The sequence below is a fragment of the Anomaloglossus baeobatrachus genome, chromosome 11 (assembly GCF_048569485.1).
Source record: "Anomaloglossus baeobatrachus isolate aAnoBae1 chromosome 11, aAnoBae1.hap1, whole genome shotgun sequence".
Taxonomy (NCBI): domain Eukaryota; kingdom Metazoa; phylum Chordata; class Amphibia; order Anura; family Aromobatidae; genus Anomaloglossus; species Anomaloglossus baeobatrachus.
Genome location: NC_134363.1, coordinates 83,441,114 through 83,461,576, shown reverse-complemented (window position 1 = coordinate 83,461,576; position 20,463 = coordinate 83,441,114). Strand labels below are relative to the sequence as shown.

The window sequence follows — 20,463 nt, the reverse complement described above, 5'->3', positions numbered from 1 at the left end:
TAGGCTTTTGCATTGCTGTATTCTGAGAGCTCCAGTTTTTTTATTTTCTCACTGATGCAGCTGTATGGCAGCTTTTTGCATGACGTTTTCAGCTGTACCATGTTTACATGTGACTTTTTGATTGCGTTATATTCCATTTTTTTTGGGCAGGTGTATGATGAAAGTTTTTGCTACATTTATTTTTTTTACTGCGTTTACTGAAGGGGTTGGCATGGTGGCTCAGTGGTTAGCACTGCAGTTTTGCAGCGCTGAGGTCCTGGTTCAAATCCCACCAAGGACACCATCTGCAAGGAGTTTGTATGTTCTCCCTGTGTTTGCATGAGTTTCCTCTGGGTACTCCAGTTTCCTCCCGCACTTGAAAAAGATACTGATCGGGAACTTAGCTTGTGAGCCCCAATGGGGACAATGTTGCCATTGTATGTAAAGCGCTGTGGAATTAATAGCGCAATATAAAAGAATAGGATTATTTAACCCCTTCAGCCCCAAGCCTATTTTGACCCTAAAGACCAGGACATTTTTTGCAATTTTGACCAGCGTCCCTTTATGAGGTTATAACTCTGGAACGCTTCAACGGATCCCGGTGATTCTGAGACTGTTGTTTCGTGACATGTTGGGCTTCATGTTAGTGGTAAATTTAGGCCGATATTTTTTGCGTTTCTTTGTGAAAAAAAACGGAAATTTCACGAAAATTTTGTACTTTTCAAACTGTTAATTTTTATGCTCTAAAACCAATGAGACATATGACAAAATAATTAAACAACATTTCCCACATGTCTACTTTACATCAGAACAATTTTGGGGAAAAAGAAAAAATTTAAGGGGTTAATTTAATTTATAGGGGTTCAAAGTTTGAGCAATTTCTCATTTTTACAACAAAATTTACCAAGCCACTTTTTTCTAGGGACATCGCATCACATTTGAAGCAATTTTGAAAGGTCTACATGACACAAAACACCCAAAAGTGACACCATTCCAAAAACGGCACCCCTCGGGCTACTCAAAACCACATTCAAGAAGGTTATTAACCCTTCAGGTGCTCCACAGTAACTAAAGCAATGTGGAAGGAAAAAAATTAACATTTTACTTTTTGCAACAAAAATGTTAATTTAGCCTCAAATATTGCATATTCACAAGGGTAGCAGGATTAAATGAACCTCCAAAATTTGTTGGACAATTTCTTCTGAGCACGCAGATCTCTCATATGTGGCGAAAAACCACTGTTTGGGCGCACGGCAGGACTCGGAAGGGAAGGAGTGTCATTTGACTTTTTGAACAGAAAATTAGCTGGAATAGTTAGCCGCACCATGTTGCGTTTGGAGAGCCCCTGAGGTGCCGAAACAGTGGAGCTCCCCCACATGTGACCCCATTTTGGAAACTAGACCCCCATGGCATAGAAAAAAAAAAAAACAGGGCTTACGCACGAATGTTCTGCAAAAAAGGGGGTGGGGGACTATGTGGGATGGAAAAAAAGTCCTGTCCAAAGTCGAGTACGACTGCAGGACGATTGCTGATCAGGTACCTAATTGTTCAAGTTTTGTTTTGTGTTTTTATTTGGGGTGCACAAAAAAAAAAAAGCAAAAACTCGTGCAACAATTGCGGAGGAGAGGGGGCGCGCAGCACATAACGGAGGAGAGGGGGCGGGGCCGGGCAGCACATAACGGAGGAGAGGGGGCGGGGCCGGGCAGCACATAACGGAGGAGAGGGGGCGAGCAGCCGATCACGAGGGAAAGGGGCCTGGCAGCAGATCGGGGAGCGGTGGCACTGTGGCAGATGGAGGGCGGCGGATCGGGAGGCTTTTCGCCGGTTTCATAGAGTGCAATGACAACGCGCAACTTCCGGGTCCCATGCTCCGGTCTCATAACAGCATGGGACCGGAGGTTGTCGCCCTGCCATTGCACTGTATACACTCACTGTGCTGGTGTGCTGCAGGGACCGACAAGTGAAGCTGATGGGGGCGGTCACCGGCAACAGGTCCACTGTGATTGGAGAGATCGGTCACAAGGACGATCTTTCCAATCAGAGCTACTGGAGGTGGGGGAGGGTGATCCAGTGAGGTCACCAAGCTCCAGCCAATGGCCAGTGCTATAGCTGCACTGGACAGGGCTGGATTTCAATGTTTCAGTCACTTTAAATGGCTGGAACATTACAGTGGCTGTGATTGGCTGACGAACGCCGCTCAACCAATCACAGCCTCCATAGGTCCAGGGAGGAGGCACCACCCCTCCTGAGGTCAGGTACAGGTCCCCTCCTCCCTGAATCTGCGGTTTGTGTTAACCGATCGCAGTCACCGGAGGCTCCGGTGCTGCGATTCCGCCATTACAAAGATCCGTCATTGGTCTTTAAGGCTCCGGACACCATGACGGATCTTTCCGTCCATGGTCGGGAAGGGGTTAAGGAGTTAACTAGTGTGACAGTTTTATAGCTCTGGTTGTTACGGATGCGGAAATACCAAATATGTGCAGTTTGTTTTATTTTTTTTACATAAATACATATTTATTGGATTTTTTTTTATTGTCCCCAACACTTTTTTTTTTACTTTTTTACTTTGTCCCTTCTGGGACACTGTCAGTAACCTGATCAGTGGTATAATCCCCTGTAGAGCTTGATCACTGCATGGGATTCTAAGTGTCAGGGCTGCAGGAACTCTGACACTTCGCCTCACACATCATGCATGCCGTCTGAGGTTTCCCTAGGGTTCAGTAACCCTAGGTAGTCATGGTGATGACCCAGGGTTACCATGGCAGCGATCGGGTCCCTGTAATCGCATTACAGGGGCCTGATCACCAGGGAGAGGTAAGCGAATCCTCTCCCTGCCTCCTGAATGCTGCAATCACATGGATCGCAGAATTAAGAGGGCTGCCGGGAGCGGCGTGGGCACTGCTCCTGGCAGTGAGAGCTGGGTCTTGACTACAAAATAAGCCAGAGACCCGGCTGCAATCTCGGGGGTACAACACAGGAACCCCCGCGATAGTTAGTTCACCTCACAGACCGTGCATCCGGCATGATCTGTGAGGCGATCCGTAGTTGGGCAGGGTAACCCAGCGTCGTCATAGTGATGACAAAGGGTTGCCATGACAGAACGCGTCCCTGTAATCATATTACAGGAGCCCGATCACCAGGGAAAGTTGAGATTGTATTGATCGCAGCATTTAGGGGGTTAAACTGCTGGGAGCGGCTTGGGTACCAGTCCTGGCAATGAGAACCGGGTTCCAGCTACAAGATAAGCCGGAGATCCGGCGGCGATGCAGCACAGGAACCCACGCGATTGCCATGACGTACTGGGTACGTCCTTTGTCAGAATGGCACTGACTCATGATGTACCCAGTACGTCAAATGTCGTGTAGAGGTTAAAGTCAATGGAGCTGGGAACTACAGATCATTAATAGCAGCTGATTGGTTGCTATAGGAACAAAGGACATTCATAGCATAAGAAGCTTATGTGTCAGGTAATATGTCAGGAGACAGGCACATAGGCACACAGAGTTAGAGGCAGACAGAGAAACACAGACATAGATAGACCGACAGACCGAGAAAGAGACAGACAGACAAAAATAATACAGAGAGACAGGGACAGACAGACCGACAGAGACTGGGAGAGAGACAGATACTATCCCAGGCAACGCGCCAGGTACTACAGCTAGTATACTATAAATCTGTCTCCTGTGAAGCTCAACATATAACTGAGCTTCAAAGTAACCCACTGGCACCCCAGAATGGAGTCACAGGTCCTGATGAAAGACATTTAGCTCGAGCTCTATTTAATTGCTGGTGGTATATATTGGCAAGCGCCATGTAAATGGTTAGTTGCCATGGCCCTAGCACAACTCCGGTCACAGCTATTATAGCCTGTACCTGTAGCGTGTGCGAGGAGCTCAGCCCACAGAATCACATGTATGTGACGTTGCACAGGGGGTTAATAAATTCAACATTTTGCCCTAAATAAAACTATTGGATTTAAAATAGACTGAGTCATGATAACAAAACTCAGAAGCAAGCAGATGTATACAGGCATTACAAAGTTATTGCTGACGTGAATTTTCCAATGTAAAAGCAGAGGCTTTAACTCCCGAGCAGTTTTAAAGATATAAATATAGACATACGTATAGCTATTTGTACATGTCAAACTTATTTTAGGCTATGTGCGCACTTACCGGATTTTGCCGCGGATTTTTTGCGGTTTTGCTGCATGTTTTGCTGCAGAAAATGTTCATAACATCTCTGCAGTGACTCACCAGCAAAACCTATGGGCAAAAAAAATCCGGTGCGCACTGGGCGGAATTTGACAGCTGCATGTTTTGCTGCGGGATTCCCGCAGCAAAAACAATTGCATGTCAATTCTTTTCCGCACGTCGCTGCGGGATTTCACTCCATTGACTCCAATGTTAATCGTGAAATCCCGCAGGGAATAACGCAGGAAGCAAATTCTGTGCGGTTCACTGCGTTTTCCTGCGTTATTCCCTGCGGTATGTCGCGGTTTACCTCCGGTAATGTACATCGCCTGTCTGCGGTTTTGCAGGGAAGTGATGTCATTACAGGAAGAGGAAGCCGTACAGAGAGTAAACACACACACAGATCACACACACACACACACACATCACAGACATAGATCACAGACACAGGACACATACACATAGAACACACATAGAAAGAAAACGGAAATATAGAAAACAAAGAACGTGGGCTCCGCTGTATATTTACCTTCCAGCCGAGGTAAGCACACAGCGGCGGCCCGGTATTCTCAGGCTGGGGAGGGAGAGGGGAAGGGTTAATGTCCCCCGCCTTACTCCCACCTCCCGCAGCCGAGAATATCAGCCGCAGCTGCCCCGGGACTGTCGCATGCATTATGCGGCAGCACCGGCGTGTCCCCGGCTCTTCCTGGCGCCGTGTAGCAGTGGCGGTCAGGGTAATACAAGGGGTTAATGGTGGTGGATCACCGCCATTAACTCCAGGCTTGATCATGGCAGCGTCTATGTGACAGCTGACATGATCAACCCGTAAGTGAAAAAACACAGACACCGAAAAATCCTTTAAATTAAATAAAACAAACAAGCCTCGTTCACCATTTTATTAATCCCTCCCGCACCAAAGCTCCGGCGTAATCCACAGGTCCTGCGCTGCTTACATCCAGCCGCGACTGTCACAGACAGCGCTGAATGAATGCAAACAGCAGAGGTAATTACCGGTCATTTCCCACGGCCGGTAATGTGAACTCACTGCCGACCGTGGGAAATGCAGCGATCTGTCCTCTATCTATCTATCCCTCTATCTATTCTTCTGTCTATCTACTACCTCAGAATTAAATGACTTTTTTTAATGTGCTTTATTGCATTGAATGCAATAAAGCACATCCCAACCCGCACGTGACAAAACCATGGCAATACCGCGAACAATACCACGGTGAAACCGCAGCAAACCGCATGCGGTTTTCGGGTGCAGTTTGCTGCGTTTTTTTCACCGCGGGTGCGGTAATCTTTGAGAGCATGCGGAATTTTCTCAAGAAAATTCCATTTGCCAGTGCGCACATAGCCTTAAGGCTTCATTCACATTTCCATATTAAAGACGCACGTGAAAAACATCGTACTGGTGTCAAGTGTGTTGCATCAGTGTATCACCGTGTGCCTGTTTTTCACAGATAGATCAATAATTACAAAACGTCTCCTATAAAATTTTCAATATTAAAAAAAACACAGCACACGAATACCCCTGTGTGCTTTGCTTTTTTTCACGGACAGACTTGTACTGGCTCTTGTCATTGGTACTGCAGGAAAGAGAAGAAAAAGAAAAAAAAAAAAAGTACAATGTCTTTGTTTTGCAAGAACACCCTGTCCATGTAAAAAAAAAAAAAAAAAAAAAAAGAAAAAAAACCCACGAAGACATGTGACTTGCGCAATAGAGGAGTACGTGCTGTAACATTGAAAAAAACAAACAAAACAAAACCGATACAACATATATGTGTCACAAGGACGTCTGAACGAGGCCAATGGAAGAGTGGTGTAAATATTTTGTTTTAGGTCACATTTTTAAACTTTTTTAATCTCTAATGCAAAATTGCATGTGTAACGTTTAAAGCAAGAATTAACTACCGTACTTTCAGAAAAACTTAAGTTAATCAGGGTTAATATCAATTCTGAAGTAATTTAAGTTTTATTTGTACATACCAAGTGTGAAAATTGACCTAACAAAAGCATAAAATGTAAAAAAACACTTGGCAGCAAAAGATTTTAAAGACTTACCAGTGTAGCATTCTTTGCACCAACACTTGCTCTTTGCACAAGAAGTTTTTTGTCTCCCAACTGCATTCCATTAAGTCCAGCAATGGCCTGTATATATAAGATATAAAAAATAAATAAAAAGGCTTGAATAAATGCATGATGATTTATTATGGCCCAATTAAACTTCTTCACCCCTCCTGTGATTTTCCGTTTCTCATTTTCGGTTCTTCCTCACCCTTCGTCCAAGAGCCATAACTATATTTTTCTGTCAATATTACCATAAGAGGGCTTGTTTTTTGTGGGACGAGTTGTACTTTTAAATGAAACCATTCAATATGCCCCATATTGTACTGGAAAACAAGGGGGGAAAAAAAAAATCCAAGTACAGTGAAATTGCAAAAAAAAAAAAAAAAAAGGGAAATTTCACAATTGTTTTTTTGGGTTTTTATTTACCATGTTTACGATATGATAAAACTGACCTGATAGTATGATTCCTCAGGTCAGTATAAGTTCAGATACCAATCATAGTTTTACTTTTATCTAAGTGGTGAAAAAAAAAACAAAAAAAAAAATTTATAAGTTCATAAAAAAAAAACAAAAAAAACAAAAAAAAAAACACTTTCATTTTACTCATTTTCCGAGACCCTTATTTTTTTGGGATCTGGGGATCAGTAACTGCTTATTTTGTACGTCTTGAGCTGGTGTTAATGATAATTATAGCAAAAAGCAACTGAATTACCCCAAAGGTCCAGAATATGGCAATAGCTGGGTAATACTAACCCCTTCAGCCCCAAGCCTATTTTGACCCTAAAGATCAGGACATTTTTTGCAAATTTGACCAGTGTCCCTTTATGAGGTTATAACTCTGGAACGCTTCAACGGATCCCGGTGATTCTGAGACTGTTTTTTCGTGATATGTTGGGCTTCATGTTAGTGGTAAATTTAGGCCGATATTTTTTGCGTTTTTGTGAAAAAAAACGGAAATTTCACGAAAATGTTGTACTTTTCAAAGGTACTTTTGTACCTCTCTCATCAAGGCTCTTCTTCCACAATTGCTCAGTTTGGCTGTACGGCCAGGTCTAGGAAGAGTTCTGGTGGTCCCAAACTTCATCCGTTTAAGGATTATGGAAGCCACTGTGCTTTTAGGGACCTTGAGTACTGCAGAAATTTTGTAACCTTGCCCAGATCTGTACCTTGCCACAATTCTGTCTGAGCTCCTTGGGCAGTTCCTTTGACCTCATGAGTCTTATTTGATCTGACAAGTACTGTGAGCTCTGATGATTAATATAGATCCAGTACAGACCAAAAATTTGGAGACACCACCTCAGTCAAAGAGTTTTATTTACATGACTCTGAAAAGTGTAGATTCACATTGAAGGCATCAAAACTATGAATTAAAACATGTGGAATGAAATACTTAAAAAAGTGTGAAACAACTGAAAATATGTCTTATATTCTAGGTTCTTCAAAGTAGCCACCTTTTGCTATGATTACTGCTTTGCACACTCTTGGCATTCTCTTGATGAGCTTCAAGAAATAGTCACCAGAAATGGTCTTCCAACAGTCTTGAAGGAGTTCCCAGAGATGCTTAGCACTTGTTGGCCCTTTTGCCTTCTCTGCGGTCCAGCTCACCTCAAACCATCTCGATTGGGTTCAGGTCTGGTGACTGGAGGTCAGGTCATCTGGCGTAGCACCACATCACTCTCCTCTTTAGTCAAATAGTCCTTACACAGCCTGGAGGTGTGTTTGGGGTCATTGTCCTGTTGAAAAATAAATGATCCAACTAAACGCAAACCGGATGGAATAGCATGCCGCTGCAAAATGCTGTGGTAGCCATGCTGGTTCAGTTTGCTGGTGACACTGTTGGGGATTTATTCAAAATTGAAGGCAAAGTACTCCCACACCATCACACCTCCTCCTCTATGCTTCACCATGGGAACCAGGCATGTAGAGTCCACCCGTTCACCTTTTCTACATTGCACAAAGCCACGGTGGTTGGATCCAAACATCAGATTAGACCAAAGCACAGATTTCCACTGGTCTAATGTCCATTCCTTGTGTTCTTTAGCCCAAACAAGTCTCTTCTGCTTGTTGCCTGTCCTCAGCAGTGGTTTCCTAGCAGCTATTTCACCATGAAGGCCTACTGCACAAAGTCTCCTCTTAACAGTTGTTCTAGAGATGTGTCTGCTGCTAGAACTCTGTGTGGCATTGACCTGGTCTCTAATCTGAGCTGCTGTTAGCCTGCAATTTCTGAGGCTGGTGACTCGGATAAACTTATCCTCCACAGCAGAGATGACTCTTTGTCTTCCTTTCCTGGGGCGGTCCTCATGTGAGCCAGTTTCTTTGTAGCGTTTGATGGTTTTTGCCACTGCGCTTGGGGACACATTCAAAGTTTTCCCAATTTTTCGGACTGACCTTAATTTCCTAAAGTAATGATGGCCACTCGTTTTTCTTTACTTAGAATTCGTATTATGGTAAGAAAAAAGAAGCTAACAGTCTATTCAGTAGGACTATTAGCGGTGTATCCACCAAACGTCTACAACACAACTGATGGTCCCAACCCCATTTATGAGGCAAGAAATCCCACTTATTAAGCCTGACAGGGCACACCTGTGAAGTGAGAACCATTTCTGGCGACTACCTCTTGAAGCTAATCAAGAGAATGCCAAGAATGTGCAAAGTAATAATCAAAGCAAAAGGTGGCTACTTTGAAGAACCTAGGATATAAGACATATTTTCAGTTGTTTCACACTTTGTTAAGTATTTCATTCCACATGTGTTAATTCATAGTTTTGATGCCTTCAATGTGAATCTACAATTGTCAGTCATGAAAATAAAGAAAACTTTGATGGAGAAGGTGTGTCCAAACTTTGTCGGTACTGTAGGTGTGTGCCTTTCCAAACCAAGTCCTATCAGTTAAATTTAACACTGCTGGACACCAATGAAAAAGCAGAAACACTCAGGAGGATCACAAGGAAATGGCCAGCATGTGACTTAAATATGAGTGTCTGAGGAAAGGATCTGAATACTTATAACCATGTAATATTTCAGTTTTTAAAAAAATTTGCAAAAATTTCTACATTTGTTTTTTTTTTTGTCAAGATGGGGTGCAAAGTGTACATTGAGAAATAAAAATGAACTTTTTCTCATTGCAGCCATTTGGTAAATTCAAAAAAGTGAAAAATTTAAAAAGGGGTCTGAATACTTTATGCACCCACTGTAAAAAGGCTTAACACCTCAAAATACCAGTTTGTCATGTAAAATAAAAAAAAAAAAAAAATCATATCAAGAATAATGTCAAGACTTTTTTCCACCTTTAAGGGTAAATAATGTTTCTATATTGCCAACATATTCCACAGCATTTTACAATTCAGTATATGCACATTGAGTATTTGGATACATAAACTTCGGCACCATTTCTGAATCTCCTGGCACGAAAAAAAAAAAAAAAAAAAAAAGTATTTCACCTGCGTTTTTTCTAGTACTTGACACCAATTAATGCTATAGCGATAGATAATAGATATAGACAGATGCACAGAAGATCAAAATCAGAGAACACACAATTTCCTAAATGTTAAGGTCATTGTGTACTCCTATGTGATCATATCCGACATGAGTAAACTAGTTTATTTCATAAATTGAATTTTTTCAAAACCACATAAAAATGTAAATGAGATCAATGTAAAAGAACACTGATCAAAATTAGAGAACACTTCTAGATACCTGCAAGTTATTTTTATTAATCTGGCACCTGATGCTAATTTCCTTAACCAACTAATCCTATTTAACTGGCATCCTAACTATCCAGCTTGTACTGACTGCAAAAATGGTGGCCATTTTAAAGTGACTGAAACCCTCCAGCAGCAGGTTGTCCAGATGAAGGCCAAAGGGGTAACCCTATCAGCCATAGCAAGATAAGTTGGTCATTCCAAATCTGATTGAGAATATTGCATTTTTACAACATCACATATTAAGTCCCCCAAGGAGGATGGTTGCCCTTCAAACACAAATGCAAGAGGACAGTATAATGTGGAGAATCTCCATGGGTAATCATTTCAACACTGCAGCTGGAATTGCTCGCTAGTTCAGCACTAAACAGGGAGGGTAAGGATCGGTCTTGTCATTCAATGGCACAACGTTTAAGAGCATTTGGACTAAAAGCCCACTCTGCAGTGGTTAAACCTCTCATTAGCAGAAAAAATCAGAAGGCTAGACTCACCTTTAGTGAGAAACAGGTCCACACTTCATTTTAGTGATGAAAGCAAGTTTAATTCATTTGGGTCTGGAGGAAGTGTCATGGTTTGGGGAATGTTTTCTGGATCAGGAATTGTACCTCTCATACAGCTACATGGCAGTGAATGCAAGCATGCATCAGAACCTTCAACATGTGGTTCCTAAAGGCCCTGTCACACACAGATAAATCTGTGGCAGATCTGTGGTTGCAGTGAAATTGTAGACAATCAGTTCCATGTTTGTGGCTGTGTACAAATGGAATAATATGTCCATGATTTTACTGCAACCACAGATCAGCCAAAGATTTATCTGTGTGTGACAGGGCCTTTACTTACATTCATCACTCAATCAGCCAGCAATTTCCATGCATGACTCACACAGCAAAACTGGTAAGGCTAGTTTTACACTTGCGTTGAACGGTATCCGTTGCATTGCGTTGTGTGACGGATGCAACGGATGTGTTGCATATAGTGGCACAACGGATGCTGCAAAACAACGGAATCCGTTTTGATTTTTTTTTTTTTTTTTTTTACAGTTTAGCCGGCCGCCGGGTGATCAGCTGATCGCTCCCAGTAGCTGGCCGCCGGGTGATCAGCTGATCGCTCCCTGCAGCCGGCCGCCGGGTGATCAGCTGAGCGCTGTCACTTGCCGGCCGCCGGGTGATCAGCTGAGCGCTGTCACTTGCCGGCGATCGGGCATGCCGGCGGCCGGTCGCTCAGCTGAGTGCTGTCACTTGCCGACGGCCGGGCATGCCGGCGGCCGGGCATGCCAGCGGGCGGGTGCTCAGCTGAGCGCTGTCACTTGCCGGCGGCCGGGCATGCTGGCGGGCGGGCGCTCAGCTGAACGTTCAGCCACTGCGAGACAAAATAATGTTGGTGATTGTATTGTAATTGTAAATCCTGAGGATTCCGCTGCTCAAAACAACGTTACATGCTGCGTTCCTCCCGCTGGGCGGAAGCAACGGAGCGTCGCCCAGCGGAAGCAACGCAGGTCCTTTTGGCACAATCCGTCACCCATACAAGTCCATGGGAAACAGCGGAATCCGTTAACGGATTCCGCTGTTTTCCAAAAGGGCGGATTGTAACGGAAGGAAAACAACGCAAGTGTGAAAGTACCCTAAAGCAGTTTGTTGAAACAGAAAACATTGCAATAATGAGACGGCCTGCTCAGAGTCCTTATCTAAAGGAAATAGAAAACCTCTGGAAAATCCTTGGTGACCGTTATGGCCAAGAAACCCACATCAGTCAAATAATGTAGAAGAGACTCGAAGAAAAATGGACCAAAATCACACCAGAGTAGTGAGTAGTGATGTCCTGTGGCCACAGATGTGTTGAAGTAATTCAAAGCAAAGGCCTGTACACTTTCTACTTATTGGTGACTTAAGGTAACTTCAGCGGTAATTTGAGTTTCCAGAACCATGACAGCACCGTATGTGAGGAAGTGTATATATATATTTTTATTTTACCCTTACAAAAAACAAAACAAAACAAAAAAAAAAAACCGGACCACCCCCCATAATTGGAAAACAAAACATGCCGGCAAGGAGCCATGACCAAGACTAAGGGAGGGAATTAGCACCTGTCATGGCTCTGGAAAATTTAATTACTGGTGAGTATCTTTTCCTTCACTATGATAGCACCATATGGGAGTCTTTAAATATGCCACTTTAGTGTTTGGGCCTGTGGGTGGGTGCTTGTATACAGGAGATACTTGAACACTGGTCTGGGGGAAAAAAAAAAGTAAAAAAATAAAATTCTGACAACGTTGACGGTGCTTGAGAATGTGCCACGACAGGTGCAGGGCAGGAAGCATCTGCACCTGCATCCTGGACAGGGTAGATTAGCATGCACAAAGCACCCCATGTACTTTCTTCCTCCATCTCCACATGGCCCACATGCAAAGTTTCTTGAATTGTGAGCATGGAGCGTTTGAGAATTAACAGAAGTAGGATGGTTACGCTGATTATGAAGTAATCATCACAAGCTTGGCTGTTTCCCCCAAATTTTTATTGAAACTGAGAGCTCAGAAATCCATGTTCACACATCAGTTTTTATGTGGGGTAGCTGAACGGAATACAGACAGACATGTTGGTGCTGGTATTGTGAAGAATACCAGGCACAGCATTATTTTAACTATATAGCGCAAAACCTATTCTGTCACACAAGTAAGGCCTTCTTTTGGTCAAAAAGCCTTGCCAAGTAGATGTGCAACGTGGAATTCTAACATGTGGTCACGACCCACACCTATCAGTGAGCTGCCACTTGCAGGCACTGCTGAAGCACTGCCACACAACTGGTAGCTGGAGTTGACTTGTGGAAATGAGCACACACTCCACATACAGTCACAAGTAGCTGAGGCAAATTGTGCTCATTTTTCATAAACTGCAGAACCACCAAGTTAAAGGGAACCTGTCATCAGAAATTTCGCCCAAAAGCTAAAAGATTCCCCCTCTGCAGCTCCTGGGCTGCATTCTAGGAAGGTCCCTGTTATTATTGTGCCCCATGTGAGACCAAAATAAAGCCTTTATAAAGTTCTACCTTTTTGTATGCAGCTTCTGTAAATCCGACACAGGGGCGGGCTCTCTGCCGTCCGTTATTCTGCCTCCTGGTCCTGTATGCCGCCCCCATCGCTCCTTTCCATATCTGATGCACCGCCCACTGCTCCAGCCATCCCCGTGCATGCCCAGTGCCAGTCTCACAGGACTGAGCACTGTGACTGCTGGTGATGTGTGCGCAGGCAAGTGATTATGGACGGGGCTGTGACTGTTATCAGCAAGTACCCGGCCATAATCTCTTGAGCGCGCAAACCTCTCCAGCGTCACACTGAGCTCAGTGTAGATGCTAGACTGTATGGGCTGCTTCCAGGGATGACGTCCCTTTGTCATGTGATAGTATTTCGAACACGCCCCTATCACATGACAAAGGGACGTCATCCCTGGAAGCAGCCCATACAGTCTAGCATCTACACTGAGCTCAGTGTGACGCTGGAGAGGTTTGCGCGCTCAAGAGATTATGGCCGGGTACTTGCTGATAACAGTCACAGCCCCGTCCATAATCACTTGCCTGCGCACACATCACCAGCAGTCACAGTGCTCAGTCCTGTGAGACTGGCACTGGGCATGCACGGGGATGGCTGGAGCAGTGGGCGGTGCATCAGATATGGAAAGGAGCGATGGGGGCGGCATACAGGACCAGGAGGCAGAATAACGGACGGCAGAGAGCCCGCCCCCGTGTCGGATTTACAGAAGCTGCATACAAAAAGGTAGAACTTTATAAAGGCTTTATTTTGGTCTCACATGGGGCACAATAATAACAGGGACCTTCCTAGAATGCAGCCCAGGAGCTGCAGAGGGGGAATCTTTTAGCTTTTGGGCGAAATTTCTGATGACAGGTTCCCTTTAAGCACATGGCCCAGCCATAGTACATGTGCGAGCGTGCCACATGTCAGAACCACAACAAACTTATGGTTGAGGGCTTCATGAGGAGTCTAGATATGGTGGAAAAGGCCCAAAAGTATTTAGTTAAAAAAAAAAAAAATTATCCACAGACTCCATCTTCTGCGCAGTGTGAAAGACTGCAGTGCTAACTACTGAACTACCGTGCTGCTCTACCAAATGTATTAGACACCGCTCTCCAAAATGTATGAGTGAGGGCCATTTCTTGGCCCTCAAAATTCTGGTTGCAGGCCGCATGAGGTGGTTTATGGATATGGTAGAGGAGAAGGCCACAAATAAAAATAAGATCCACAAACACCATATTGTGCGCAGTGCGTCCAAAGTTAGTGTAGAGGGAGCTTGTGTCATTGAAGGGAGAGATTTTTGTTTTGCATTTTTAGACCAGCTAGTACAATAATCAATCCTAATTATATTCCAACCTAGAGTGGATTAATACTGCTACTCATAAATTAAACAGGATGTGTCTGACCATGTCTCACATACCACATGCCCAAATAAAAGTAGTAAAATGTTACTATTAGGCTATGCGCGCACGCTGAGTATTTGAAGACTATTTTTTGCATCAGATCAGCACCTTCTAGAAAAAAAACCCACGTGGTTTTCATAATGGTTTGAAGGGCTAAACATTGCAGGCAAAAAATGCACCAAGAATTGACATGCTGCAGCTATTTTTTTTCCTTGCAGATTTGGTAGAAAAAAGCACCATGCACACAGCACTTCAGAACTCTCATTAACTTTGCTGGCATAAGGATAAAACATGCAGATTTGTAACAAACCTACAGCAAACCTACGTATCAAAAACGCAGTGATTGTCATTTCGTAAAAGTGGCATAAATACTGACAACATTATTCCCAGAAACCAAATGCGTGTCAAAAATGCATCCAGGCATCTTCCCCATGCTGCTCCCATTCAGTTTCAACATTTTAATATCTATTGCAGAATTTTTACAGCCCTCCTAGACCTGTGTGGGCTTTACCCGGTACGATCTATCGTCCGATTGCACGAGTCCCCGTCGTTTGTGCGTCACGGGCAAAATCGCTGCCCGTGTGGCACAAAGTCGTTAAACCCCCGTCACACGTACTTACCTAATGAGCAACCTCGCTGTGGGAGGCGAACGTTTTTTTCCTGAAGGGGGAGGGACATTCGGCGTCACAGCGACGTCACACAGCCGCCGGCCAAAAGAAGCGGAGGGGCGGAGATGAGCAGGACGTAAACATCCCGCCCACCTCCTTCCTTTAGCATTGCCGGCGGGAGCCGCGGGACGCAGTTAAGCTGCTGTTCATCGTTCCCGGGATGTCACATTGAGCGATGTGTGCTACCCCGGGTACGATGAGCAATCGGCGCAAAGAAGAATAAACGATTTTTTAAAAATGAGCGACCTGTACACGACCCGCGATTCGTAACCGATTTGCATTCGTTTACAGACGCTCATATTTGTCACACGGGACGACGTCGCAAGCGATACCGGATGTGCGTCACGAAAACCGTGACACCCGACGATCTATCGCACGATAGATCGTCTCGTGTAAAGCCCGCACTACTCCAAGGTCCTGCAGAAAATTATCAGAGATTCCTTATTGACTTGCATTAGGTTTGTTATGCAGTACGAATACACAAAGACTTTATTTGGCTCAAAAAAATCTGAACCTGAATATTTTACTATTTGCCCATCTCTAGTTATTAGTAGCCTTCACTGCTGTCTAAAAACACAGCAAATCTGCATCTATTTTTATACCTGCGTCTTCATAGTGTTTTTGACTGACTTCATTGAAGTTAATGAGAGAAAAAAAAAATTGGATATGCTGCAGATTTTCTGCACCAAATCTGCAAGTCACAAATAAGCAACGTGTGTATGACACTACAGGATTCTAATTGACTTTGCTAGTATCAGGATTCCGTTCAGGTTTTGTGACAAATCTTCAAATACATAAAAAAACCATGATAAAAATGCGACTTGTGCACACAGCATAAAAAGGTTACCCAGAGAAATAATCATTTTGAAAAGGAAAAAATAAAAAAAACATTGTGGTTTTCACACTAATAAAACAAGTATGCAAAATTTGAGTTTATGAAAATTTGCCAAATCCAACGACAGTTATGTCTAGATTTAAAAAAAACAAAAAAAAAAAACAACTCACTTTTTACCACGTAGGGATATAGCTTAAAACTTGCATGAAAGTGAGATGAACAAGAAAGCTCATTGTAGCCAAAAATGTACACATATATAAAAATATATTGAATATTCATTCTGCAACTATTGAAAATTCTTGCGCTTTTTCCTTTTCATTTTAAAGCTTCTTGTTCCATTTTCTCTGAAGCACCCAGCAGTCGTACTCATGTGCAAATCTATCTTGGTATTGACGTTCCATCTCCTTGATATCCCAATGAAATTTTTCTCCTTGCATTTTGCTATCACCACCAAGGCTTTCAAGAAAGTAGTTGAAATGGGAATGTAAAAAAATGTAACTTCAGATTATCAGACATCCCAAGGCTTTGAAACATTTCAAGATGAACTGAAATGCTCTCCATGATGGACTTCAGTTTCGGATCCTTGTTGTTACCTAGAAAGTTCTTCACTACTTTAAAACAATCCCAGGCCCTTTTCTCAGCAGCTTTCATTTTTGTTTTTAACACGTCATACTTCATGAGTTTCTGAAAATACCTTACTTCAATTTTGCATTTGACACTCCCTGAAACTTTGTACACAGGTACCGTATATACTGGCGTATAAGACGACTTTTTACCCCCTTAAAATAATGGCTACAGTGGGGGGTCGTCTTATACGCCGGATATACGGGGTGGGGGGGGGGGGGGTGTGTATGTACACTGCAGCGTCCAGGGGAGGTGGGGGCAGCAGCTCTGGAGCACAGGGGAACGCTGCGGGCTGCATCCGTTGATCTCCTGCACCCGCTCATATAATATGCACAGCCGCTGTCCATCTCCAATGGTGCTGAAATCGCACGCAGTGAGGGGCTGGGGCAGCGGTGCATATTATATGAGCCTGCGTCCCAGTGTGATCGCACATGCCCACCCCTGTGTTAGATTTGGCCCCCAGGCTGCTGCTCATTCTAAAATAAAAAAGCTTTACTTACCCCTGCAGCGTTTCTCCCCGTGTCCCTGCTTCCACTGTGATCAGGCAGGCAGAGATCTCAGGCTGCTGTGCCGATCACATGACCGCACTGAGAACCAGGAAGTGGAAGAACAGAAGCACGGAGCCAGACAGGAGGGAGCTCAGCGCTGCAGGAGGTAAGGAAAGAGGGTTTTATTTTACTTTGGGCAGCAACCTAGGGGCCATATCTGACACAGGGGGACTTGTGCGATCTATAGGGGCCATGGGCAGCACTATGGTGGCGATATCTGACACAGGGGGACTTGTGCGATCTATATAGGGGCCATGGGCAGCACTATGGGGGAGATATTTAACACAGGGGGACTTGTGCGATCTATAGGGACCATGGGCAGCACTATGGGGAAGATATCTAACACAGGGGGACTTGTGCGATCTATATAGGGGCCATGGGCAGCACTATGGGGGAGATATCTAACACAGGGGGACTTGTGCCTATTATGGGCCCCGGTGAGCTGCTTCTAACCCCCCAGATGTATGCCCTGCCAATCCCCCCCCCCCCGCCGATGCCGCGGGTGCTGTACCCGCCGAGCCGCGGGTGCAGGCCCCACAGAGCAGCAGAGTTGTGTGTATTTGTCTGTATGTAGCAGAGTTGTATGTGTTTGTCTGTATGTAGCAGAGTTGTATGTGTTTGTCTGTATGTAGCAGAGTTGTATGTGTTTGTCTGTATGTAGCAGAGTTGTATGTGTTTGTCTGTATGTAGCAGAGTTGTGTGTGTTTGTCTGTTTGTAGCAGAGTTGTGTGTGTTTGTCTGTTTGTAGCAGAGTTGTGTGTGTCTGTTTGTAGCAGAGTGTAGTACCATTGTTTCAGTCCAGTTGGGGCTTTATACAGCAGGGAGGAGCATTCCTTGCTGTACTAAGTGAACATTGGAGCGATTGATCTGTCAATGGCCCTTTAAAAACATATTGTACGGCTCTCGCGGAATTAAAATTAACATGTTGCAATCAAAGCAGACTTTTTTTTCATTTGGGAGCGGGGTAGTCTTATACAGTGAGTATATCCCAAATTCTATATTTTTAGGGCAGAAGTTGGGGGTCGTCTTATACGCCCAGTCGTCTTATACGCCGGCATATACGGTACATAAAAGTCTCATTTCGGTAGAGCTTTCCCAAACTGCTTCATCAGTCCAATCTTAAAGTGGAGTGGTGGTAGAACTTTAGTGGGATTAATTAAAACACTTTATGCAACTGTTTTTAAGTACAGGTTGCAAAAATGTTTTCATTGGCCAATTTTGTGGCTACAGTGATGAGTCTTATCCCAGCTGTCCCATTCCCACAAAAAGCATGGGTACCTTGTGTATCCTCCTCCTTGCCCAAGGAGCAAAGAACTTTCTGATCACCACAAACTGACCATCCTTGATCCTCAAATAAGTTTCTCTAAATTCTTAGCTTTCCTTCAAGTGCACAGAATGACCTACAGTCACTGAAAGCATATGTTCCGCCATCGTACAGTAATACATATAATGTGAAAAAAAAAAAAATGCATGGGCTCTCACCATATTTTAAAATCGCCAGTCAGGTAAAACCATGTAGCTGGGGGCTGGAATTCTCGGCAGCCCGCAGCCGCCCCTGGAAATAGCGCATTGTTTCTTAGCGTCATTTCCAGGCGCTTTACCCAGCTCATCCAGAGACCCTGATGGCTTTGGAACGTTGGGTAATAAGGGGTTAATACCAGCTTTGTATTCTCAGATGGTACTAAGCCTGAAATTCATGGTGTCACGCCAAATTAAGCATGGCCACCATGAATTTCTAGTAAAGAGTAAAAAAATAAACAAATTAGAAACACAAAAACAATTTAGAGACTCCATCTCTATTATAAAAAAAAATCCTTAGTACGACAGTCCACAGGTAGAGCCATGTCAGCTCTGCTTCATCACTGTGTACAGAGCCAGAAGCAGGCTGACCGTGAAGGGATGATTCCACTTGCGTCTCGCATCGGTATCAGACGGTACAGCCCGATGCTCTCCGGTCAGGAGCGCCTCAGCTACTTGGAAATACATGCAGCCGACCCACTCCTGTTGGTACCGGGTGATGCCGATGCAACACTTGCACAGTGACAGTCAAAGTTCAGTTAACAGGACCTTCGACGACGTCATAGCCATGGAAGGTCCTTTAGTCAGTAGTGATTAATGATGGGACACTGAAGCAGAAGCGGCCGGGAAACAGTCTGCAGGACGTGTCGTGGGACCTGGTAAGTATGATCATAATGTGTTTTTAATAATGTGCGTTTTTTTGGGGTTTTTTTTACACTCCCTGGACTTGAACTGTAATACGAGCTTCCCAGAAAAGCTTGTGATCGGGATCGTGTACACGATCACTATGTGTTCTGTATGAACCCCGTTCTTTACAATTCGGGATCGCCCATCACTAGATGCAGGAAGGTCGGAGATCCACCCACTGCTGTTAACTAGTTAAAATCCACAGTCAATCACTGATGGAGGGATTTAACATATGAAGTTCTCATCTGCGGCCATGTGACATGATTACAAGGGTATGATGGGTAATCATAACAGTCAGAGGTTAGCGAATGACCTGTGTTTGTCATGACAGTTACTGTGAATGCCGGCTGAGCACCAGAATTCACAGACTATCAGCATTTCTGTTAAGAGCAGTGCTGAAGCATCACTCTGTACCGCACAAGCTATCGAACTATATCAGCTGCAAGTTTAAGGGGACTAAGAAAAACAAAAGTTTTTTTAAAAGTTTTTATAAATATGAAAAAAAGAAATTATAAGTTCAAATCAACCTCCCCTTTTCCGCACTGTAAATAAAATCGTTAAAAAAAAAAAACAAAAAAAACAAACATTTTGCATTGCTGCATTCATAAATGTCAGATCACATCTAAAATAAATGTTTGGGGGCTGCTGCAACATTGCAGTGAGAGACGATAAAAACATTGCATCTACCCAAAAATTGCATTTGTAAAAACCTCAGCTAAGGGTGCAAACTAAGTCATCGCACAGCCCCAGATCCTGACAATTGAGAACGTTACAGGAATCAAAAACACACCAGATTATACATGTTTGGCATCTATGAACTCGTACTGACCTGGGAAATCCTATTGCCATCACTTTTGCTATATAGTGATCATGGTAAATTTAAATAAAAAAAAAAAAAACCCACCAAACTGTAACTGCACTTTTTTTTGCAATTTTACCGCATATGGAAATTTTTTCCCCTCGTTTTCCAGTACACTATATAGAAAATTTAAAACAAAAAAAAAAATGATATTATGGCTCTTTGATGAAGGGGAGGGAAAAAACAGTCACACACAGCGAGATCGCTGATGAGGTCACTGGTATGACACAAACCGTGACTCACCAGCGATCTCGCTAGGGATGTCGCTTAATGAGACGTGGCCTTAAGGCTCTGTGCCCACATGTGCGTATTGTATGCAGTTACGCTGCGTTCTGCACCGCAGCATAACTGCATTTGTC

At 43.9% G+C, this 20,463-nt stretch overlaps 1 protein-coding gene across 1 annotated transcript in view; it reads right to left on the bottom strand.

The window, feature by feature from the left end:
• The window catches only part of U2AF2 (U2 small nuclear RNA auxiliary factor 2), a 212,022-nt gene that overhangs the window by 54,405 nt on the left and 137,154 nt on the right, over positions 1-20,463 (bottom strand). Inside the window, exon 9 of the mRNA XM_075327678.1 lies at positions 6,234-6,320. Within this exon, the coding sequence (XP_075183793.1) occupies positions 6,234-6,320 (87 nt within the window). The remainder of the gene's footprint in view (positions 1-6,233; positions 6,321-20,463) is intronic.